The sequence below is a fragment of the Vicugna pacos genome, chromosome 21 (genome assembly GCF_048564905.1).
Source record: "Vicugna pacos chromosome 21, VicPac4, whole genome shotgun sequence".
Classification (NCBI taxonomy): Eukaryota; Metazoa; Chordata; class Mammalia; order Artiodactyla; family Camelidae; genus Vicugna; species Vicugna pacos.
In genome coordinates this window covers 4,449,181-4,470,219 of record NC_133007.1, presented here as the reverse complement: position 1 = coordinate 4,470,219, position 21,039 = coordinate 4,449,181, and the positions used below count along the sequence as shown (strand labels likewise).

Sequence of the window (21,039 nt, the reverse complement as noted above, 5' to 3'; positions counted from 1 at the left end):
TTTTCTCAAAAGTTTCTTTTTGCTGGGAGAAATTGGATCCGTATTTTTGCCAGGTATCGGTTCTTTCTACACTCCGCCCTCTATTTATTTTTATTAAGTGTCAGCGTTTATAGACTTGCCACTTTGTCTGGCTGTCTCGCATAATCAGTCATATTGCCATTTTGCTTTCATTTTCCTTTCTTTCTAAAAATACAGGGGAATTGTCTCGTGACTAGAGAGATTTATAAACCTAGCAGAGGGGAAAACTAATGAATAATTTGGAAATCAGAGCAGAACAGGAGTGTTCCCCCATGGATATCCTACACTGTGTCACCCAGCGGCTTCTCATGCAACTTAATAACATTGTTGTCCTGACTTCTTTTGAGCCCTTGAGTAAAGTCATTCATCTTTTTTTTAGACTTAATTTACTCTTTTAAGAAACTGTAATAATGAGGGGAGATTGTTGTTTTCCTCCAAAGAGGGTGTTTAGCACTAAAACAATATTTTTTCATCTTTAGGTATTAAAGATCTCAGTCAATGTCAAGAAGCAATTGGTAACTTAATGAAAAAGAACACAAAAACAAATACATGTATATATACGCATGACTGGGACATTATGCTGTGCACCAGAAACTGACACATTGTAACTGACTATACTTCAATTAAACAACAAAAAAAAGAGAAGTAATTGGGATAATAACAGAGAACACTTAATAAGACCTAACTTTTGCTGTAGGTAATTGAGGTAGGGGGAAGAAAGTAAAAAGAGAAGAATTTTAGTATTACAGACAACATTTCCTTTTACTTGTAGAATCCTAAATAGTTCTTGTAGCCATTCAGCAGGACTTAGCTCTTTTATCTAATTTTATCTCCTTCTCACAACAGTCCTGTGAAGTGTGGAGACCCTGGGCTATTGAGCTGCGATAGTCTCGGGCGTGCAAATAAAGCCTGTTGAATGCCCAGTACCGTGTCACTTTGTGTTTTCACACAACACATGGTAAAAGAAAGACAGCGCTGGTTTTATGTCCTGACTGTTAACTATGCTAATTGGCTGGCTGATTTTGGGTCAGACCCCTATTTCTCCAAACCTCGGAGTCTTTAAGTGAAATGAGAATAATTCCTGTGCCAAAGCATTGTCTTAAGGACTGAACATCTAACTCCTAACGGCTGAATAAATATCTGTTAATCCTCTCTCTCTTCCTTTTCACTTAAGGCATAAGGATGGTTTTCTTAGACTTAATGTGCAGCTTATGAAGAGGAAAACTTATTTTTTTTAAGCCACTTTTCTTCGGTGTATCTTTCAGAGAGATGTGCTCAAGATAAACTAAATTGGTTTTCTTACCACGCCCTAGATTGGATCACCTGATAGTGTTCTTGAAAGATCCCTGCTCGTTCTGTTGGTTGCCAGTTCTGCAAGCCCACTTTGTAGGGACAGTCCCTGTGCCAAACACAGCCCTGAGGGGTACAGTGCTTCAGAGGCTTTGTGTCCCAGGGCTTTGTGGGAACTGTAAAGTTAAACTACATTTGAGCTTGTAAGTCCACATAGACATGAAAGATTTTGTTTTGGAGGGGAAAAGGGGCAAGCTGGATAGATAAGAGTCTTTACTTGAATTCTGAATTCTGGGGAAGTAATGAAGTAATGGTTTTGCTGGTGTTTTGATAATGGGGCTTGATTTTTATGCTTATAATAGGTGATAATGATAGTGGAAACTAAATGTTTACTTTGCTTAAAACTGAACGAATCCCATAGGAAAGTGGGGACGATAAGAGATGCCGAATGAGAATCAAACTAGTGACTAAATCTGGGAGTATCTGGCAGCTCCCAGCCCACCCAAGAATTGGTGAAGGAGCACTTCACGTCGCAGCAGGAGATAAAGCCCCATGGAGCTGTCTGGGGGGCTGATGGAGGGCTGGGAGGGCTTCTGGGCGGTGGGGAAGACTTGCCATTCACAGCAGGCATCATTCACAGAGAGTATTAGGTCACACAGAAGCGTGCTACCCCCTGCTGACCTTTTCAGACAGAGGTTGGCTGGACTGCACAAAAGCAGGATAAATTCCAGAAAGCCAAGGGCACCTGTGAACCTGTGACCTCAGGACAGGAAGACATCGGGCACTTGAGGTCTGAATGTGAGAGAAAGGAGGGAATTGTGACTTCTGCAAGTTCACCCTGGACACTGAAAGCTGTGATGATTTGTGATGTAATTTGGCACATGCAACAGTGACTATTTAATCAATCAATCAATTAATTAATTAATTAATCAATGCTCTCATAGACATAATGTTTTATTTCTATACACATTTGAAGAAATTTACCTATATATACTGTTCATTGTTTCTAAAAACAGTTTAGAGCTTTAGCTTTTTAAACTTACATAGTTATCAAAGGAATAAAGCCAACTAGAAAAGAAGAATCAACAGAACGCAGTAGTCCAATCATAAAGGACAGTCAAATGTGCTTACACATATTCAAGAAATCAGTCTTCTAAGTTATAAATAATTAGTTCATTTGTGTCCCTTTTTTTTAGATTCCACATATATGAGGTATCATATGGCATTTTTCCTTCTTTTTCTGGCTTACTTCACTTGGTATGCAATCTCCAGGTCTATCCATGTTGCTGCATATGGCATTATTTTATTCTTTTTTATGGCTGAATAGTATTCTATTGTATAAATATACCACAACATCTTTATCCAGTCATCTGTTGATGGACATTTGGGCTGTTTCCATGGCTTGGCTATTGTAAACAGTGCTGCTATGAACATTGGGGTGCAGGTGTCTTTTTGAATTATATTTTCCTCTGGGTATACACCCAGGAGTGGGATTGCTGGATCATATGGTAAGTCTAATTGTCGGTTTTCAAGGAATCTCCATACCGTCCTCCACAGTGGCTGCACCAATTTACATTCCCACTAGCAGTGTAGGAGAGTTCCCTTTTCTCCACACTCTCTCCAGCATTTGTTGTTTGTAGACTTTTTAATCATGGCCTTTCTGGCTGATATGAGATGGTATCTCATTGTAGCTTTGATTTGCTTGTCTCTAACAGTTAGTGATGTTGAGCATCTCTTCACATGCTTCTCAGCCGGCCATCTGGATGTCTTCTTCGGAGAGATGTCTTTTTAGGTATTTTCTGCCCATTTTTTGATTGGGTTGCTTGTGTTTTTGCTATTAAGGCACATGAGAACAGGACTATTTTAGTTCAAACCTCTCTCCCCTGCTGCAGCTCTAAAGCCTTGAATGTTTCAGAATAGCATGTGATTTCTTCATTTTGCAAAACTGATGACCAAGACATTGAAACTAAGTTATTGCCCTATGTCCCATAGGACACTGGCTTCAGAAAGGGAAACAGAGGCTGGATTCATTCAAAACCGCTTAATCATCAGCATTCTGAGTTTCAAGCAAAAAGGTAGCATATAAAAATGAAGTTATTTTTCTTGGAAAATGTAGTCTGCAAACTCCCTAAAATCCACTTAATTTTTGAATCTGCCTCCTTAAAGACTCTGGAATCCTTAAAGGAAGACCAGAATGTCAGGGGTCTGCGTCAGAGAAGATCTGGTCTGTTGTGGGTGAACACTGGGCGGAGCAGATTCACAGTCAGGAGGACCACCATTTCTTGGGAGATGGAAAGCACAACTTCCTGTTTCCCCTGGGAGCGTGCCCCTGGACTCTGCAGGGGATCTAGGAAACCCCGCTGAGACAGGACGGCGGACGGGGCGGGTTCCTGTGTGATGATACACTGACCCTTGTTTGCTGTTGCAGCTCTCTTAGCATTTTCCTGCAGATGAAGGTGCTCATCATAGAATCCAACTATATCCTAACACGAACTTCAAGCAGAGTCAGTTTTGGGGATCTTGTCTCTCTCTCTCTTGTTTTTTTTTCCTTTAGAGCACATTCATTTGTCAGGCACGTGCTCCTCTGGCCCCTCTTCCCTCAAATGGCTGCTGTCTTCTTAGTTCAGGGGCATCGTTTTCTATCTTCCGTAGGGTCAAAGATCACGGGGACAACACAGGTGCCTTAACTGGAGTGGCCCCCGAAAGGGAAAAATGACCTACCAGTATGCAGTCTCTTGAATTGAGAGTTGACATAATCTGAGAGGGACTCCCAGGCAATGGTGTGCTGATAAATCATCTCTCTGGACCAAAAGCCCTGATTTGCCGCCAGTTTCACCAGTTTCCATGGTGTAAGGATTTCCACCATGGCCAGGTTCGCATACCAACATGCTGTCATTGAGCACAGATTTGAGAAGGTGTGAACAGTTGGCAGGCGGGACAGGCTGGCCCCAGAGTGCTGCTGGCTAGACCTCGATATGTTTGCATGATCAGATGGAAGGTGCAGATGTTGGCACGCATGTGAACCTGGCAGTGAAGGTTTCTTCTGGGTTCTCTGCCCAGAAAAGCTACCACAGATCAGGTGAGTGTAAACTCACATGTGCCGGTGCTTCTCCTAGCGCTGGCGGCTTTGCTCTTGGAACCCTCTTAACATGGGTATTCTTGCAGATGGCATCCTTGGCCCTCTTCTGTTTCCTGTTCTGCACACTCTGCCTGGAAGAGTGAAGCCATTTTAATTGATGTAACTCCTACATGTTTCCATTTGAGACCCCTCTCCCCAGCTTTTGGATTCTGATTGCCTCTAGGACCGTACCATTGGAAAATTCCAAAGATGCTTCAATTTTTACATTTTAAAAAGTGGAACTCAGTGCTTCTGCCTCACCAAAATCTGGCCTCCCCTCCTCAGTTTTCTTTCATGTGGGTGGCACCATTATCTTTCCAGTCACTTTCAGATGCCACCTCCCTGTTGGGTCCCTCCTGGTTCTTTCGTGATGTCTGCCTATCTCTCTACTGTTTTACTCACACTGCATTATAATGGTTTCTTTGTGTCTGTTTCCTCCACCAGACTGAACACCCTGGGTGTCAGAACTGTGTACTATTTACCTTACATCTCTACTGCCTTGGATGGTTCCCGGCACCTAGTATCATTTAGTTCATGTGTGGCTGAGTAAGTAGGTGAATAGATGAGAGATCCCTTCTCTACCCTTTGTATGCGTTTAGCAGAGGGCTGCCAAACTTAGCAGATGAAAATACAGGATGCCAAGTTAATTTGGAAATTCCGATCAATAATTTTTCCATATGAGTAGGTACTAAATACTGCACGGGACATACTTTTGCTCCCAAATTATTCAATTATTTGTTATTTTTCTGAAACTAGTATTTAACTGGGTGTTCTGGCAACCCTAACCTAGCAAAAAAAATCAGTTGACACCCAAAGTAGAAGTTGACACAGTGCAGAAGCTCACACCGAGCTTGACACCACATGGCCTGGGGTTCGTACAGACTACGCCTTACATTTCTGAACGTCCCACGTGTAAGTAACTCTCCATGCTCAGATACACTGCCCTTCCCATAACGTTCTGCTGTGTGCCTTTACTTCCACATATTTTTTCCTTGCCTGGTGAAGACATTTAATCTCTATGTATTTGGGCAACACGGACAGATGATCAGTTGACTTGTGAGTCATTTCTGGCATCTCCTATCCTGGGGTGGTTTCTTGTTACTGGATGGTGGTTGTAGGGCATTTGAACAGGAAATGTCAAATGTCCCCTTGGTGTTCTGGGATGAATGGTCAGATGGCGACGTGTTCTGTAAAACCCTGGCTCTGGGTTTCAGGTTTTCTTAGGAAGTTATGACTCGAATAGTGGTCACTGTTGACGTTTGGCTCAGGTCAGGACGCCTGAGAACTGATGGACTGAAGGCTAAGCCTGACGGGGGAAGGACTCCATACTGTCTCCAGTCTCATGAGGTTGTTTACTTAACGCATTCCCTGTGGAAGTATCAGATGACTAAAGGATTATTTTGATTGAAGGAAAAAAAATTTTTTTCAGATTAGGCACACCCAAGTTGTGAACAGTTTGTGTCTTAGAAGGTGAAAGTATATTTCTCAGTGACTGGAAACAGAATTGAAATATGGCACATTTCATCTCTCACATACTCTCTCTCCTGTCCCCCTCATGTCCAAATCGGTAATTATGGAAATTCCATGACTTGGACAGTTGGGCAGAATTTTAGGTATTTACCCCACAGGAGTCAGCCATGTTCTCTTAGGAAAAGCTGAATTCTAATGGCAGAAGGATTGGCCAAAAAAACAATTGTGAAACATTCTTGTGGCCTCAGCATCATGATCTTGTCAGTAAAGCGATGGTCTCTGATTAAATCCAGATTGAGCTGTTTCCTGCTAGCGTGCTAACCCAGAGGGCAGGCTCAGCCCCCCGTGCCCTGCTCTCTGTGTCTGGGTTATTAAACACTCGTCTGCCCAGGCTCTCCCCTCCACCTCTCCCAACTATTCTTTTAAACTAGAATTCAAAGGTATTGAGATATTACAGACAAAAACAGATCCTAAAATCTCTTGAAAGGGTCATGTAGCTATTGAATATTTTGCTGCAAAAATGAAACTAAAATTTTAGCTTCTCCAGTCTGACCGTAAGGTGTAGTATCTTTTTTGTGGTTCGCTTTTGTATATTTTATTTCCAAATAATTCCAAGCAGATAATTCCAACATTTTTATTTTCTAAAAATGTACTTTATTTGAATGTTGACCCATTAAAACTCATCTTCAAAAACCTGGTCTTCCCCCTGCTACAGCAAATAGATGCTAGGGTGCTTAGCAAATGTGCAGAAAATGACATTAAGCCAGTGCTCTGACACCTCCCCATGTGTTGTAAATTTTTGTGAGGGTGACTTTAGGCATCAGAGCAGTTCCCAGACTTCATTTATGACATTGCCATTGATGCTCACTCTTTGCACTTAGAGAATAATTTTTAAAATAGAAATATTCATGATACTCTATTATGTTCAAACATGGTTCTTCCTAATGTACAGATGCGAATATTGAGGAACAGCAACCATTAAAGGAACTTCTGAGGCTTAGGCGTGCACGTTGAGATTTTTTTTTTTTTTTCAGAGTAAAAGGAAGACTGAAAGGAAGCGACTGGGTTAATGAGCAACGAGATTCCATTCCCAAGGGGGAGCCTTGGCTTCCTGCCAAATCTCCTTTCTGGCAGGAAAAGGGACCCACTTCATCAGGTTCTTTGACAAGCACTTTTCTCTGTGTTTGACTTTTTCGCCACATCCCTGCTTAGGGAAAAATTAGTTCTTTTAAATAGTTACTACTTTCAGCAAGAAAAGATTTAGCTTTTAAAGTGGAATTTGCGTTGTGAGTAAAATAAGAATCGTTTAATTACAAAACAGTTTGGTGAGGGAACGCTGCCACTGTCACACATTAAGGAAGCTTGATTTAGAGTCAGAGCTTGAGCATCCATAGAAACTGAGACGTCACCATTCCTTTTGTTTTTGTTGTTAACATTTGACATTGAGGCATATTTCTAAACCATATTTTTAAATATTATCAGGTTGCTAACTATTTTGACCAGATTTTTTGAAGCGACAAAGTAAAACACATAAAACACTCCTAAATTTTGTATTGAAGAAAAAGATCAAAGGAATATAGATGTATGCAGATAAAAATTAACATTTTATTTTTAGAATGTCTTGATTTTTCTCTTTTTTTAAGTGAAAGGGGGCAAATGTGAATTAATTTTTAAATACATCACAGTGTCTTACGACGCTAACATTTTCCAAAGAAGGTTCACCCTAATGTTATGCAGGATGCCCTGAGACTAAAGGGAAATCCATTAGGAAATGTCATCTACCATATCTTTCTCTTGGAGTTTTATAACATGTTAGCATATTAAAGACTTGAAGAAATTCTGCAGCAAAGAAATATATTTGACCTTGTTTAACTCTCAAGTTCCCAAACCTGACCACAGGGCTTTTTGTTTTGGAGCTAGTGTTTACAGCACACCCTTAGGACAACACTGTACCTAGTAATTTAAAATGTAATTAAACTTTGAAACCATGTATCTTTTTCATTTATTGTTTCTAGTTAAAGTTAACTGAAGCTCCTGGAAGATAGGTGGGTACTGTTAGTCCTAAAACTACACACGGAGAGATAAAGAGCAATTGTTAAGCCACGATCCGAGTCCACAGTCCTAAGGGGCCTAAAGAAACATTCGGTATTTCTCCTGAACCAGATTCCTTTCCTTAGTAAACTCAAAGTATCTTTCAAAATTAAATAAAGAAATAAAAGTCACCCACCACATATGCTGGAGTCTTAGTATTAATTCCTGCTAGCAGTTAGCCATGATGACAGTAAGCTGTTCTAAGCCCCTTCTAAAAGTGATGGCCTCCACTCTGGTCTTAACGGAATGCAGTCTCGCCTGCTAATTTCCTTCCAGTGGTTTAACTTCCAACAGGCCCAGCGAAGGAAGAGCAAACATGCTGTTTAAAGCATCATGTCATCATTTAGAGATGTGATTCTCTCTTTTCCCCTCCCTTTCTTTAATTTTCACGTGTCTGATTGTTTCAATTCAGCACCGTCCTACGTAAAACAATACCAAACTAACACTTCAGGGATGTCGCCTGGTGATTGTTTGGATCACTTAAAATGATTATTTGCTTTCAGGAAGGATCCTGTCCGTAGGCCATCTTCCCCTAGTGCCTGTGAAGGGCAGGTTGAACTCTGAAAATCGAATCGCTGTATGATTTGTTAGGTACAGGTTTATTGCGGAGTGTAAGGCACACCCATGTTTTTCTTCAGTTTAATTCTCTTCCCTCATACTCAGTTTTTAAGCTTCACAGATTTTTATCACTAATCAGTTTTTAAATAGTATGGTTTATGTTCCCAACGTGCAGTTACACCTATGAATATTAGTCACGGTGTCCTTCTCATGTGATAGGTACTTTTGATGAGCAAATGTCTTCTCTTGTACATCGCAAGTCTCCAGAAGGCAGAGGTCATGCACCCACCTACCCTTTCCGTTACTTATCAGAGGTTAGCCAAGGTCTGTTTGGTGCAGCCCCTTCTCAGCCATCTCTGCTGACTCCTGATGATGCTTAGTCAGAACGTATACTGCCTTCCGAGGACTGACGCGCATCACATCACGGTCAGATCTCCCTGGTTTTCTGTGGAGAACACACTCCTTCCATGGCTGATTTTTTTTGTTTCAGGCTATCAACATGATGTCACCTGGTCTACCCAAATCTAAAGTTACAAAATCAGCTCTCCAAAGCCAGTACGAGCCGGTTCCAGCACACCAGTGTAGGAGCTGTCTTTGAGAATGAGTCTGAAAACTTTACTGTGGAAGAGTGCAAAAGGGAATGACTGAGAACATTTGCTAAACTCAATCCTGGGGTCATAGAAAACATTCTTGACAGAATGTGCCAGCAACCTAGTCCTTGGTAGGGAAGTACATAGGAGCAGATGTAACGTCTGCGGAGTAAGACCTCTGCTTCTAGAGAGGAAGGGAACGCACGTACCACCCCTGCACCCCTACTCCCGTCCCACTCTCCTGTGCCCACAGGTGAGAGGTTTGCCTCACCTGACTTGCAGGGAAATTAAATTACAGCAAAGGGAAAACGTGACAGGCCATCCCTCAGCTACTGCAGTGTTTTCAGGTTTACTTTCATTTCCTGATGATGCTTGTGAACTTGTTGTACAGGTTGAAGGGGACCAGCTTCCTCCGGGACATACAGTCAGTCAGTACGAGACCTGTAAGATCAGGACCATCAAAGCTGGCACCCTGGAGAAGCTCGTGGAGAACCTGCTGACGGCCTTCGGGGACAATGACTTCACCTATATCAGCATCTTCTTGTCGACGTACAGAGGCTTTGCCGCCACCAAAGATGTGCTGGAGCTGCTGCTGGACAGGTAGGACCCTGCAGGGTGCGAGCAGGGATGGGACCTCAGGCGCGCGGCTCTGCTTCCCCTGCACCTGATGTGCCGGAGAGATGCACGGGGAAGGAGTAGCCAGAAGGAACGCCCTTTGGAACTAAGGGCGTGAAGACTATTCACAGTCAATTTCTGGTGAAAATATCTCATTCAAAAAAAATCTGTGAAAGGATTAGGAGTATATACCGGAAATCTAGTCTCAGTTGCTTGTAGATTTCGGTTGCTATTTGCCACCCTAAAATTGTCTCCCCAGTTTTATAATTGTATATAATTCCAGTAAAGAATCAGCTAACCAGGAATCTTCCTAGGTTGTTGTGGGAATTAAACATGCTACGTGTGTGGAGTATGGAGCTCAGTGTTAGACCCATAGGAAGTGGCCAGGGGACAGTGGCTGTGATGGTGACGTTGGTAACCGTTAACAGTCACCTCGCCATGCACTGGCTGCTTTATGGATGTGCACGTAAATATCTTCCTTGATCTGTGTCGTTAAGTCACGGGTTACACAGAATAAATAGATCAGTGTACATTATAATTCACACATTGATAATTGTATTTCCCCCCACTGTTTTTGTTTTGCTTGTAATTAGACTTGGTCTTTTAAAAAATTACTATTAAATTGACTTGATATTGGGAGGAAGAAGACTGTCAGCCAGACAGATGATTTAGGACCATGGATATCCTCACCCAAACTCTCATATTCTGGGGTTTCATAAGCAAGCAAGGGAGATGAGGGGTTTTTGTTGGAGTTAGTGAATATTGATTTTTAGTAAATCTTTTAATTTTGAAAGTAACGCTTGCTCCTGTTAAAAATTCTTATACCATAGAAAGGTATAAAAAGAAACTTTAATGTTTTCTCATATTGCTATTTTTTCCTAAATAACATTTATTAGGTTTTTTTTTAAATATGTGGAAGTAGAAAGAAACAAATTAAACAGACAAGGGCAGACCTTAATTTAATTATGACACATATTAACATTTAAAAAAATATAAGTAATTCTTGTACATAGTGAAAAGTTTAAATGATTCAGAAAATTATAAAAATGAAAAGTAAACATTTCTACTTCCCCAAGTCCCATTCCCAGTCTCATTCTTCTTCGATAATAACTGTAAACTATTCCTTCTGTATTATCTCCCAGTTTTTCTGGGTGTATATAAGTGTATGTGTATATATTTTTATTTATATATGATGTTTATCATACATACAATATGAATAGAGTCATAGTACACATGCAACATTCTTTTTTCGCTTATTTGTATCTTGGAGATTTTTTCAGTAAGATCATTGACATACATAAAGGGCTTAGAACAGTGGCCGGCATATTGAAAACTCAAGAAATGTAAGTTATTGTTCTTTTAAAATCAGCACATACAGATTAGCTATATTCTTTTTAGTGGCTTTACGGTATTCTATGGTTGGAGAGTTAAGCTCTCTCCAGTTTCTTAATTTGTTTTTAAACTTTTAAACAAGGCTGTGAAGAGTGTCTTTGAGTATGTTTTCTAAGTGCTTGTTTGAGAATTCCATAGGATCATTTCATAGAATAGTGGTTGATGGGTCCAAGTAGATGAGCATTTTAAAATGTGAAAGCTATTGCTAGACTGCCCTCCAGAAAGCTGCACCAACCACACACACCCTGTCCACGAGAATGAGAGTGTCTGTTCCTTCCTTTCCCTCCGCCCTTGCCAACTGTGGGCATTCTCATCTCTTTCGTCAGAGCGGACCCTACTGTGATCTGTCCATTGAGAAGTAGCTCATTATTTTTATATTTATGTTTCTTACATTTATGAGTGAGGTTTAGCATGTTTTAAAATACTTACTGGCCATGTATATTTTCTGTGAGCTCTCTTTTCACGTCCTTTCCTTATTTTTATCTTGGACTACTATTGTCTCTTTACTGATCACGTAATTGTAACTCTTCATAGATTAACGACATTAAAGTTTTTTCTTATCATATGTTGGAAATTTTTTTTGCTAATGTGTTCCTTGGTTATAAAAGTTGTTGACAAATATTCTTTTCAATGAAGACATTAAAATGCTTTTTATGCAGTCCTATCTGTCAGTCTTAAGAAAGGCCTTTAATAAGTTCTGTTATGATGTGACTAAGGTTACTGATAACAGTGGGTTTTTCTTAAGAAGTTTTCCTCACAGAGTGCATACGGAGTGCAGTCGTTTGGATCGGTGATTCTTCATATGTTCACTTTCAGGAACATTCACAAAATATCTGTCCTTTATCACACATTGATCCTGTTAGCTCTGGGCTTAAGCACGGGTGGGGAGTTCTGCGGTGTTTTTGCATAGCAGCACTTAAAATACTAAGCCCGGAGCACACACCTGTGGGATTAGTGAGTCACTTCCTTCATAGTTTGTTTGCTTGCAAAATACCTCATACCTCTAAACAGAAACTGAAGAATTATGTGAATTTTCTTTTTGCTATTTTATATTTATTAAAAAAGACGCAGTGTGCTAACTGTTGGCAGGCAGAATGAGGAAATAGGTCAACACATCAGAAACTCCTCCAGGTTTTCCTTGGAATGGTAACCTCTTCTGCTCATGGGGTGACCCCACTGCTGATGGGCCACAGATGTTCACAGTCAGCAAGGGAGCGCGCACGGATCCCAGCTGTGCATCACAGTGGACACACACACAGGAACAGGAGTGTTTAGTCTGTGATTCACGTACATCCAGCTTTTATTTGATGATTAAAAAAAAAATCTTCTGCTTGTTCTCCTACCATAGTGGGTGGACATTTTTTTTTTAATTTTTAAAATATTACTCGATGACAGTCGTTAAATAACAGAATCAACATGAATTCCAATTACGTTCAATCCAAACTATCATTTAAGGTATAACTGAATGAAGAGATAAGATATATCTTGAACCATTTAGTTGGGCCAAGGCTCGACCTTGAGTTTAATCTCATAGTCACGTCCTTTGTTTGATTCTGACATGAGTGTAATCAACACGTACTGAGTGTCTATAAAATGCCCTGTGTTCTGCAAGACACCGTGTGGGTGAAGCAGAAATGTGAGACCTGGTATGTTCTCACCCTTGTGAACTTACTGGGAAGCTGCTGGGACTTCCCGCCCAGGGCCCTCACTTGTACCCTCTGCATAATTTATATTCATAATTTTATATTCTTTGTCTTACAGAGGACCCCTCAAGTCATGTATACTTGCCCTACAAAACCGAGATCCATCCCTGATAACTTAATATTTTACTGCAAAAGAGATTTACATTCAGAAAACAGGTAGACAGCTACGCAAGACTGTGTGAAAATGAGCTCTGACATTTTCTACATAAGTTCAGAGGAGTAAATCCCACTTGTTTCGCTTCCTATGCAGAAATTTGAAATTGTTCATATATGTTCATAACTTCAACATGAATGTTTTTTCCTCACTCCATTTCCCACTCCCTCTTAGATTTTGTGGCCGAGTGTTAATCTTTGATTTTAAGCAAAATGCAGATCGTCTGCAACACTGGGTTCTTGAATTGGTTGTTGGGAGTTTTAATGTCTATGATTGGGAGGTAAGCAACTAAGATGCATAAATTTACCTTTCTGAAGATAAGCTAACTATACTATTTTCTTGTTAGAAAATTGTGGTGACTTGTTTATGGCTGTTTAGTATTCTTACGTGATTTTTAAAAAATGAACTCTCTTGGCTTCTTAATAGTAGATTGCGCATCCTTTGTGAATTAACACCAAGGAGTTATTCTAGGATGTGCTCATTCTAACCAGTCAAGAATGGATTGCAGGCAGATGCTGTGGTATTTTTTTCCCACCAGAGCAAAGTGTATTTAAACTTAAACTTTGATTTTTCTTAAGACGTCCACTCGTGTGGCTTTTCTCATATGGAACTGTTCGTTTTCTGGGATTTAAAAACATTGTTAATAGTTTTTTTTTTTTATTCTGCCAATGTGAGCCTTTGTGGTTGACCAGTGGACGGTGGCTTGAAGTCCTGTTTGGCTAATCCCTTGTGTTTGCTTTGTCCCTTACTTGGGGGTGATCTGCAGTTAATGAGAAGCCCTGTTTTCCCTGCTTCTCACTGTGGCGCAGAGTTAATTCTAGGGCTCACTGGCTTCCCTTCTACCTAAGAGTAAGTTTCTGCATTGTGGTTCAGCTATTTGTGTTGGGGCTTTGAAATTTTATATTTTTCTGACTTTAAACATAACATTTCACTTGAAAATACATTCTTCCCACCGCACCATTAAAAAAAAAAAGTGGGGAAGTTAGATACCGCTGAAAATACCCAGCCTCAACTGTAGGGAGGAACCTGCTCCAGCTGGGGGGCCTCACTGAGGACCGTGGCACGTCTGCACAGGTGTCTAGATTCTTCCTCAGACAGCCCTCCCATCAGCTAGTTTGGGGCTCTTGCTTGGCCATCCTTTCTCTGATGCCAGAAATGAGCAGAGCACCAAGGTCAAGTGGACTAGGGCTCCAGAAACTTGCTGAGTCACCAGTGGCACTCGGGCCACAGTTTGGAAAGGACTGAGTAGCAATCTGAATTTCCCTTCATTTTAAGAGAATTCTCCCACTGGAGGGCTTTCGGAGAGGATGGAGGTCGAAGCCCTCCGTAAACACTCTGCTTTAAGACCAGATTGACTTGAATTTGCTTGCTTAGGTCACAGAGAGGAGATTCATTCAGTGGCTCTTCCAGCTTGTTTCTTCCTCCCGTGTTTGATTGCCATGCATTTTCACAGACTTTGTCTTATTTAGTTCATTCATCATTACCTGCATGTTCACCAATAAGAAAATTGGGGTTCAGAAACATTCAGTCTTAGAGGCAGAGCTGTAATTATCACCTACCTCTTTCTGACTTGGATGCTGTTTGCAAGCACGCCAGGTCACCTCCCACAGTTTGTTAACGTCACTTTTAAAAGAAGGGTGACTTGGGTCTCCTGCTTGGGTGTCCTTTTCTCTGTTACTTCAGTTGCTTTTCCTGGGAAGCTGCATTTCCTGCGGGATACTCCCTTCGCACAGTTGTGAGCAGCTCACTTGAACATCAACGCTTCTGTTCACTTAGCCATTCAGATGATACTTACCAAGTGTTTAATATTTACCATGCACTGTGCAAGGTGCTGTGCATAAAGTGATGGACAGACGGATTCTGACTCCTGCCCTCTTCATGCTTCATGGCTGAGAGAAACATTAAATAAGCAGACAAATAAATGTGTATAATTAAAATCGATACAATCTTCAGGAGGTAAGAGCTAGGTTCTATGACAGACAACGAGAGGATTTTTTGCGGGGTCGAGGGTGGAGAGGAGGTATTTCCAAAACTGAAGTGGATATTGGCCAGTGGTCTGAGGTGGTTAGATATGTCATGGGTCATCAAGGTTGCTGTTGGGTTGATGTGAATGGACTGTTTCTGTTTGGTGTACTCAGACCAAACCCCCTGATGTGAATCCACTACTTGCCAAAGAGAACTCTTCTTGGAGGGTAGATATACAGAAAATGCAGAAGCTTGAGAGGGTTTATGCAAATATGTATATACTCCTATGAGGATAATAATGTAAAATCTATATTTTCCTTTCTTTTTTTTAATTTAATTTTTATTCATTGTTAGGGGAGGTCCTGGGAATTGAACCCAGGACCTTCGGCATGCTAAGCATGCACTCTACCTCTGAGCGGTACCCCACCCCCAAATCCTGGAATAGTAACACCTTCTTCTGTAAAAGGTGGTGTAAACTGATAACCAGCAAGGGCAGAGCTGCCCTTGCCAGTGAAGCCACTTCCTCCACAGCACAGAGAAGGCGAGCAAATAGAAAGCTTGAAAACGTTTTTATTCATCTCCATAGATTTTGTTGTAAATGCCAAACATGATTCCTTTTCCTTTCAGAGGTGTAGGATATTTTACGGGAAAAGCAATTTTTCTGCCTTTTGGTCATGAGATTTATGCCCGAGGTACTGGAATGGTTAAGAGTATGGGCATGGGAGTCAGAAAACGAATTTGACCCGAGTTTTGCACCCCTTAGTGGCTCTGCAACATTGGGCGAGCTATTTTATCTTACTAGCTTCGGTGTTCTTACCTATAAAATGAATGAAAAATAACCCTAATTTGTAGGAGTATTATGACGATTAAGCTTGATAATATAAACGTCTTAGTATAGTGGCTGGCAAGTATTAAGTGCTTAAGAGATTACCATCACCTTGTTTTTCTTTCTTCATGGCACTTACCACTATTTGAAATTACCTTTCTTGTTTATCGTGCTTATTTCCTGGTCGCCTCTCCTACTCAGAGACCATGTCTGTTGCTCACTGCTGTACCCTTAGAGAGGAACAGGACCTGGCAGTAGGTGCTGAGGAACCATTTGTCTCACAAATAAATCATGGTTATTATTATTCATGCCTATTATGAGCAGGTACATTGGAAGATTCGCCAGTGAACATTACCCAGCCTCTGCCTACGTTTAGTGGGAGAGACAAATAAATTGTAGACTCATACCATTTCTGTCAAGGCAGTGAGGGCTCAATGTGTCCTTTAAAAAAACAGACTTTATTTTTTAGAGAAGTTTTGGGTTCACAGCAAAATTGAGTGGAAAGTACAGAAACTTCCATGTACCTCCTGCCCCGTCCATGCCCCGCCACTATCAACATCCCCCACCAGAATAATACATTTGTTAAAATCATTGACACATTTTTATCACCCAGAGTCCATAGTTTACATTACGACTCACTCTTGGTGTCGTGCATTCTATGGGTTTAGACAAATATATAATGACATGTATCCATCATTATAACATCCCACAGAATGATTTTGCTGCCCTAAAAATCGTCTGTGCTCTGCCTGTTTACTTCCCTACCCCCACCCCAATCCCTGGCAATCATTGGTCTTTCTACTGTCTCCATGGTTTTGCCTTTTCCAGAATGTCATATAGTTGGAATCATACAGCATGTAGCCTTTTCAGATTGGCTTCTTTCACGTCATAACATGCAATTTAGGGTCTTTCGTGTCTTTTCATGGCTTGATAGCTCATTTCTTTTTAGTGCTGAATAACCTTCATTGTCTGAATGGCCCAGAGTTGATTTACCCATTCACCTGCTATAGGACGTCTTGGTTGTTTCTGAGTTTTGGCAATTATGAAGAAAGGTGCTGTAAACATCCATGTGCAGGCTTTTGTGTAGACATAAGTTTTCAGCTCCTCTGGATAAATACCAAGGAGCAAGAATTTTGGATCATAGGGGAAAAATATGTTTAGTTTTGTACGAAACTGTTAAAACTGTCTTCCAAAGTGGCTGTACCATTTTGCATTCCCACTAGCAGTGAAAGAGAGTTCCTGTTACTCCACATCCTTGTTGTTGTCAGTGTTTTGGATTTTTGCTATTTTAATAGGGATGTAATTGTATCTCATTGTATTTTTAATTTGCAGTTCCCTAATGACATGGAACATATGGAACATGTTTTCATATAATATTTGTCTTCTGTGTATCTTCTTTGGTGAGGTATCTGTTCAGGTCTTTTACTCATTTTTAAATTCTGTTGTTTGTTTTCTTATTGTTGAGTTTCAAGATTTCTTTATATATTTTGGATAAAACTCCTTTATCAGATGTAGTTTTGTTTTTTTGTTTTTTGTTTTTTTGGCAAATACTTTCTCCAAGTCTGAAGCTTATTTTCTCATTCTCTTGACATTGTCTTTTGCAGAAATTTTTCATTTTAATGAAGTCCAGTTTATCAGTTTTTTGTTTCATGATTTGTGCCTGTCTTGTATCTAGAAGATCATTGTCATACCCGAGGTCATCTAGGTTTTCTCCTACGATATTTTCTAAAAGTTTTATGTTTTACATTCAAGTCTGTGATCCATTTTGAGTTAATTTTTATGAAATGTACAAAGTTTGTGTCTACATTCATTGTTTTGCATGAGGATGTCTAATTGTTCTGTCACCCATCATTTGCTGAAAAGACTGTCTTTGCTCCATTGTGTTGCCTTAGCTCCTTTGTCAAAGATCAGTTGACTGTATTTACGCAGGTCTATTTCTGGACCCTATATTCTGTTCCATTGATCTATTTGTCTTTCTTTTCACCAATACCACTGTGTCTTGATTACTGTAGTATTATAACATGTCTTGAAGTCAGGCAGAATCAGTTCTCTGACTTTATTCTTCAATATCAAGTTGGCTGTTCTGGGTCTTTTGCCTCTTCACATAAACTTTATAATCAGTTTGTCAAAATCCACAAAGTAACTTGCTGGGATTTTGATTGGGATTGCACTGAATCTATATAAATCAAATTGGGAAGAAATGACATCTTGATAACATTGAGTTTTCCTATCCATGAACATGGAATATCTCTCCTTTTATTTAGTTCTTTGATAACTTTCATCAGAGTTTCGTAGGTTTTCTTATATAGATTTGTATATTTATATTTAGATTTATAGCTGAGTATTTTAATTTTGAGGGGGCGCTGCTATAAAGGGTAATATGTTTTAATTTCAAATTCCACTGTTCATTGCTGGTATTTAGGAAAGCAACTGACTGTTGTATGTTAACCTTGTATTCTGCAGTCTTGCTGTAACTGCATATTAGTTTCAAAAGTTTTTAGTTGATTCTTTCAGGTTTTCTACATAGACAGTTGTGTCATCTGAAAAAATGACAGTTTTTTCTTTCTTTCTTCACAATCTATACCTTTTATTTCCTCCTCTTGTCTTTTTGATTAGCAAAGACTTCCAGTGCAATGTTTAAAGGCAGCGTGAGAGGAAACATCCTTGTTAACTGGGAAGGCTTTGAGTTTCTCACAGTTGTGTATGATGTTACCTGTAGATGTTTGTAGATGTTATTTATCAAGTTAAGGAAGTTTCCCCCTATTCCTAGTCTGCTATGAGTTTTACTGTGAATGGATATTGGATTTTGTCATGTGTTTTTTTCTGCATCTGTTGATATGATCATGTGATTTTTCTTTTTCAGCCTGTTGATATGGTGGATTGCATTAATTGATTTTGAAATGTTGAACCAGCTTTGCATACTAGGAATAAATTCCTCTTGGTTGTGGTGTATAATTTTTTTTCACGTTGTTTGATTTAATTTCCTACTTTTTTCCTGAGGATTTTTGCATCTGTGTTCATGAGAGATCTTGGCCTGTAGTCTTCTTTTCTTATATCTTTGTCTAGTTTTGGAGCCCTTATAGGATGAGTTAGGAAGTAGTCCCTCTGATCATATCTTCTGGAAGAGATTGTAGAGAATTGCTGTAGTTTCTTTACTAAATGTTCGGAAGAATCCACCGGTGAACCCATCTGGACATGGTGCTTTCTGTTTTGGGAGGTTACTGATTATTGACTCAGTTCTTGAATAATACAGGTTTATTCAGTTTGTCTCTTTCTTCTCATGTGACTTTTGTGTAGGTATAAATTTCTGACCTATATCATTTTCCTATTCTGTGAACTTCTTTTAACATTTCTTGCAAGGCAGAGCTACTGGCAACAAATTCCCTCATATTCTGTTTGAGAAAGTCTTTATCTCTCCTTCACTTTTGAAGGATAATTTTGCAGAGTACAGAATCCTGGGTTGGTGGTTTTTTTCCTCTCAGTGCTTTAAGTATTTCACTCCCTTCATGCTTTCATAGTTTCTGAAAAGAAGTCAGATTTAATTCTAATCTTTTGCTCCTTTTCAGTTAAGATGTTTGTTCTCCTCTCCCCTGGCTTCCTTCCAGATTTTTTCTTTATTGTTGGTTTTCTGAAGTTTGAATAAGATACACCTAGGTGTAGTATTTTTAGCATTTATCCTGCTTAGTGTTCTCTGAGCTTCCTAGATCTGTATTTTGTTTCTGACGTTAATTTGGGGGAAATTATCAGTCATTATTCCTTCAAATGTTGCTTCTGTTCTCTCCTCTCTTTCTTCTCCTCCCAGTGTTCCTATTACGTGTCACATGTTTTGTGTTGTCCTGTAGTACTTGATATGCTCTTCTGTTTTTTCCAAGTTTTTGTTTTGTTTTGTTTTGTTACTTGTTTGTTTGCTTTTCAGTTTTGAAACTATTATTTTCTTATCCTTAAACTCAGAGATTCTTTCCTCAGCCATGTCCAGTCTATTAATGAGCCCATAAAAGGCAGCCTTCATTTCTGTTACAGGGTTTTTGATCTCCAACATTTCTTTTTGAGTCTTTCTTAGAATTTCCATCTCTCTGCTTATATTATCCATCTGTTCTTTTATGTTATTTATTTCTTTCCATTAAATTCCTTAGCATATTAGTCATAGTTTTTTGTTTGTTTGTTTTAATAAATTCCTGGTCTGATAATTCTGCCATTTCTGCTATATCTGACTCTGGTTCTGATGTTTAGTCTCTTCAAAATGTGTTTTGTGCCCTTTAGCGTACCTTATAATTTCTTGATAAAAGGTGGCTATGATGTACCAGGTAAAAGGAAGTTGGGCTTCGGTAATGAGGTTGTAATGTGGAGGTAGGGGAGGTGGGAAGTGTCCCACAGTCCTGTGATTTGGTTTTAGTCTTATGACTGGCCTGTACCTCTGGATCGTGAACTTCATTAGTGCTTCTTAGTTGTTTTTCTTTCCTCCTTTAGGAAAAGGATGGCTTGAAGGAGCTGGAGATAAGGGGCTCCTTTCCCTCATGTGGAAGGCTAGAGAAGACTAGAGTCAGGTATTTTCCTTCCCCTGGGTAGGCTAAGCTCTGATAAAACCCCAGCAGGATAGATTCTGATAAAATGGCTTTCTCGGAGGGCAGGTGTTGTTTAGAGGAACAGAGTGCTCTGGTCTATCTCAGAATGGTTCCTTTTCCCCTCCCCTTGCTGAAAGCACAAGGAGACTTCTCCTGTATTAACTCTCAGAACCTGGTCAAGCTCCTGGAGGTAAAACTCACAAAAGTGTGGTGGCCCCCCTATGACAGGGTCCCACTGGAGTTTTTCTCTCTCAGACTTGTCCACACTAAACCTGCAGCAATGCATCATTACAGTTCAGACTTTCCTACCCTGGCGCTGGTTCCCATGGAGATTTCTGCACTGTTAAGTTGTGGTCCTCTGTATCTGCCTGTCTATCTGTTCAGATTTAGCAGATGAGTATTTGCCCTGTGACTTTACTTCTTGATGGATCTAAGAAGAGTTGTTGACCTTTCAGTTTATTCAGATTTTTACTTGTTGTTAGGTTAAAGTGGTGACTTCTAAGTTCCTTACTTGATGGACTGGAAACTGGAAGTCCTCTTCTGCCCATTTTTTAATCAAGTTGCTCATTTTCTTATTGTTGAGTTTTAAGAGTTTTTGTACATTTTGGATAACAGTTCTTTATCAAATATGCCTTTTGCAAATGTTTTCTCCCTGTCTGCAGCTTGTCTTCTCATTTTCTTTATTCA

General features: G+C 39.9%; 1 protein-coding gene across 3 annotated transcripts in view; it reads left to right on the top strand.

Annotated features, from left to right (window-relative positions):
- Positions 1–21,039, top strand: part of RGL1 (ral guanine nucleotide dissociation stimulator like 1) — a 249,451-nt gene that overhangs the window by 158,153 nt on the left and 70,259 nt on the right. For all 3 annotated transcript variants that reach the window (XM_015245678.3, XM_072945948.1, XM_006211768.4), the window contains one exon: positions 9,527–9,735. In XM_015245678.3, the coding sequence (XP_015101164.1) occupies positions 9,527–9,735 (209 nt within the window). The remainder of the gene's footprint in view (positions 1–9,526; positions 9,736–21,039) is intronic.